The 3981-nt window shown below is 42.9% G+C and overlaps 1 protein-coding gene across 3 annotated transcripts; it reads left to right on the top strand.

Moving 5' to 3' along the window:
* Positions 1 to 1246: 1246 nt before the first annotated feature.
* LOC139557815 (G2/M phase-specific E3 ubiquitin-protein ligase-like) lies at positions 1247 to 3633 on the top strand. Of its 3 annotated transcripts, none has more exons than XM_071373035.1 (5): positions 1247 to 1430; positions 1659 to 1738; positions 1898 to 2073; positions 2267 to 2434; positions 2536 to 3633. In XM_071373035.1, exons 1-4 carry the CDS (start codon positions 1247 to 1249, stop codon positions 2298 to 2300), a joined length of 474 nt encoding a protein of 157 aa, XP_071229136.1. In that variant the 3' UTR covers positions 2301 to 2434; positions 2536 to 3633. The 3 variants fall into 3 exon arrangements, with proteins under 3 accessions (XP_071229136.1, XP_071229133.1, XP_071229134.1); XM_071373032.1 differs by having other exon boundaries at positions 1596 to 1738; XM_071373033.1 differs by having other exon boundaries at positions 1596 to 1738; positions 1898 to 2434.
* Positions 3634 to 3981: the final 348 nt, after the last annotated feature.

The following is a 3981-nucleotide window of genomic DNA, read 5'->3' as shown; positions in this document are numbered from 1 at the left end:
ACAGTTCCATGATGACTAAAAGCAAGAGCGTGGGATGAAAGTGTGTTTGTGATGCAGTCGACCATCTTTATTTAACCAGGTAGGCCAGTTGAGAACATGTTCTCATTTACAACTGCGACCTGGCCAAGATAAAGCAAAGCAGTGCGACACAAACAACAACACAGAGTTACACATGGAATAAACAAGCGTGCAGTCAATAACACAATATATATTTTTTAAGTCTATATACAGTTTGTGCAAATGGCGTGAGGAGGTAAGGCAATAAATAGGCCATAGTAGCGAAGTAATTACAATTTAGCAAATTAACACTGGAGGGATAGATGGGCAGATGATGATGTGCAAGTAGAAATACTGGTGTGCAAAAGAGCAGAAAAGTAAATAAAAACAATATGTGGATGAGGTAGGTAGATTAGATGGGCTATTTACAGATGGGCTATGTACAGCTGCAGCGATCGGTTAGCTGCTCAGATAGCTGATGTTTAAAGTTAATGAGGGAAATATAAGTCTCCAACTTCAGCGATTTTTGCAATTCGTTCCAGTCACACCTGTCCCCTCTCCTCACCTCTCGCCAGCCTTCTGTCATCTCCACTCATCTCCTTCATCACCAAACCTTCCTTCTTATCACCCCTCACCCTTAACATCCTCAATATTTTATTTTTTTCAACCCTCACCTTGTTATCTCCTTCTCCCTCATCTCCCTCACCTCCCTCATCTCCATCATTGGATCCAGAGACTTGAGTTTTTTTAAGAGCATTTGTTTATAAACAAAATGTAGTATTTAAAACCTCAATGTCAGAGTATTTTTCCTTAGGATCAATCCTTATTCGATTTGTCATACATTTTGAATGAGCTTTCTCCCCTCTAGAACAGACCTAAGTGCCATTTGGGCGGCAGGTAGCCAAGTGGTAAGAGCGTTGGGCCAGTAACCGAAAGGTTGCTGGATTGAATCCCCGAGTTGACAAGGTAAGAATCTGTTGTTCTGCCCCTAAGCAAGGCAGTTAACCCACTGTTCCCCGGGGGCCGAAGACATGGATGTCGATTAAGGTAGCCCCCCGCACCTCTGATTCAGAGGGGTTGGGTTAAATGCAGAAGACACATTTAAGTTGAAGGCATTCAGTTGTACAACTGACTAGGTAACCCCCTTTCCCCATTTTACGTACGCTCTGGAGCTGAGTGGACCAGGACAACTGCCCCATTGCCAACATGATAAATGTCCACAGGGGCAATGTCCTAAACAGACGCCTGCATGCGTTTCAACACAAAAACTTTAATACAGGGGCTAAGATGGACGTTGCCGTTGTGGATGCTGAGTCCAAGGTGGAGGGGGCAGTTGACCAATGGGGTCCCTCCAGGGAGCATGAGGGACATCAGAGAATCGGCCATCTTCGAGGGTCCGGAAGGAGCGAAACGTATGCCGCTTGATGTCCATGGTAAGCCTTCTCGTTTCTTTTTACCTGTATTAAGGTCTGATTTTCATTGTCAAATACAGAATTTAAGCCAAAACATTTTGTGAAGAGGCTTTTTCAAGTGCTTTGTCCAGGGAAATATATCATAGGGATAGTAAAGCTGGCACACATTTGAAATAATATTTTTAGCATCACATGAGGGCCTGTATGGAACCATTGGGGAAATGATCAGTGTGTGTGTGGTCCTTGGAGGGGTTGGGCCACACTTCTTCTCTGAGCGACTCTTCCCAGCAGTGTGTGGGAAGCCTGTTCCACCACTCAGTCTGGAGGAGGTGAGTCACACTACTCTGAAAGCACATCGGAAAATGTGAGTTTTATGTCCTCCCTAACAGCAACAGGAAATAATAGATCATCATTTTTTACATTTGGTTTATTTTGCTGTGTTTAAAATTTTCGATTGCCTGTCATACATTTATTTTATTTTATTCTAGATCAAAAAATCAGAGGACCTATCCGAGGTGAAGAACAAATTGGAGGAATTGGTAGACTGGCTGAGCCTACTGGGGCTGAAAAGGATTGTTGTCAAGACAATGGAGGACAGGGATGGTGTGATTGAATTGGTGGCTCAACAATTTGTCCAAGGGAGCATGCAGGTGGCCTTGGAGCAGTACGTCAACTCTGTTATAAATCTGTGAAGTACTTGTCATTACCTCTTCTAACATAAGTATTTTGAATCGGTCCACCCTCCTAAATCAATACACATCACTATATTGTCCTTAACACTTATTTGTTTAATATTTATACTGTCTCTATACCATAACAAGTTCATATATGGTCTCAACTCTCTTGGGCTGCTGGAGGCATTGGGGACAGCTTCCGAGTACTTTTTGTTGACCCCATAAAGTCTCTCACTGCCAAGGACCTGATGGACCTGTTTAAAGTAACCTATTCCATACCTGGCGGCAACCGGCGATGGTTGGAGAACGACACCATCTGCCGCTGGTTCAACTGGCTGGCCGAGGTGCAAGGTAAGATAGTAGTTAAATTGTTCAAGTTTATCGGTAACTGCATATTATTCCATTTTGTGATTTAAATGTGTATTTTAAATGTTTTACTGTGTACTCCTCAGATGTAGAATGTCCTGTAACAGTGGTGATGGTGTTGGAGTTTGCTACTGGGGCAACGGTGGTGCCACCCCTGGGGTTTGAGGACACCCCGACCATCGAATTCCTCCACGCAGCGCGAGGGAGTCTCGCTGGGCAGCAGAATAAAAAGTACCCAGAGGCAAACACGTGTGCTGTGACACTAAGGCTCCCTCTTCATAGCACCTACAATCCCTTTAGGGAATTCATGACCTCCGGTATTGTGAATTTCCCGCATTTCGGTGTTGCATTTGGGTTTTTTTATGATACAGAATGTATAGAATTGTATCCAGTAGCACTACACTAACAATTGAGTGTTTCAAAATGTAACTGCACATCAACATTTTAAGCATTTATCTACTGATAGGTTTGGATTTCTGAGTTTTAACTGGGATTAAGTCAGGTTTTGGCCAGGACTATTCAGGTTTTGGTCACTAGATGCTCCCATTGCGCCTTTTTGAACCTTTTGTTTTTCCCTTGTTCTAGTTATTGTTTGCACCTGTGCCTCATTTTCTTGTAGGTATTTAAACCCTGAGTGTTCCTCAGTTCTTTGCTCTGTGTTTGTATGTTAGCACCCAGCCCCAGCCATGCTGTGAACATATATTTCTCTAGTTGGATTTTCCAGAGGTACTCTGATTTTGTTCTTGTTTATTTTTGATTAGTCTTTTGAGGTTTGTTTTTCCCTGCTGTTCTTACCACTTTGTGGATTTTCATTGTATTTTGGAGGTTATCCATTTTTTCTCTTGGCTTTACTTTTGACGTTGTGGATTTATATTTTTTGCCTGAAGATCTTTTACCTTGATTAAACCACCGTCTCTAGTACTGCTGTGTCTGCCTCATCTTCTGGGTTCTGCCGACTATTAGTGACTGTTTCTCACACCGGGTCCTGACAGGATTAATCATTAGTTATAGGATTAATCATTAGTTATAGGATTAGGCTTCCTGCCTAGCAATAACATGCAATGTTTAGCGATAAGGAGGAGACTCCACCCAAAGTGGGGTATGTATACTACCACGGGTGAAACCATGTCTTGGTCAATTCAGCTGTTCGATCCTTTGGGATGAATAAACTTGGTTTAAGCTTTCCTAGTGTCCGTCGAGTTCTTACTCTAATAATAGAACCTAACACTACTTACCGTCTATGCATACCACTGCTGGCTTGATTCTGAAGCTAAGCAGGGTTGATCCTGGTCAGTCCCTGGATGGGAGACCAGATGCTGCTGGAAGTGGTGTTGGAGGGCCAGTAGGAGGCACTCTTTCCTCTGGTCTAAAAAATATCCCCAGTTTCCAATTGGCTCATTCATCCCCCTCCTCTCCCCTGTAACCATTCCCCAGGGAAATGCTGTAAATGAGAATGTGTTCAGTATATTTACCTGGTAAAATAACAGATAAATAAAAAAATGTTAGTACAGTGCACTTGGAAAGTATTCAGA

This window comes from Salvelinus alpinus, chromosome 28 (genome assembly GCF_045679555.1).
Source record: "Salvelinus alpinus chromosome 28, SLU_Salpinus.1, whole genome shotgun sequence".
In the NCBI taxonomy this organism is placed as follows: domain Eukaryota; kingdom Metazoa; phylum Chordata; class Actinopteri; order Salmoniformes; family Salmonidae; genus Salvelinus; species Salvelinus alpinus.
The sequence above is the reverse complement of the archived record's forward strand: the minus strand, read 5'-3'. Positions and strand labels throughout refer to the sequence as shown.

Coding starts and splice junctions, on each gene's coding strand:
- LOC139557815 (XM_071373032.1), top strand. CDS start 1,247: ATGCGTTTCAACACAAAAACTTTAATACAGGGGCTAAGATGGACGTTG. Junction 1,431..1,595: donor TATGCCGCTTGATGTCCATG/GTAAGCCTTCTC, acceptor TAATATTTTTAG/CATCACATGAGGGCCTGTAT. Junction 1,739..1,897: donor CACCACTCAGTCTGGAGGAG/GTGAGTCACACT, acceptor ATTTTATTCTAG/ATCAAAAAATCAGAGGACCT.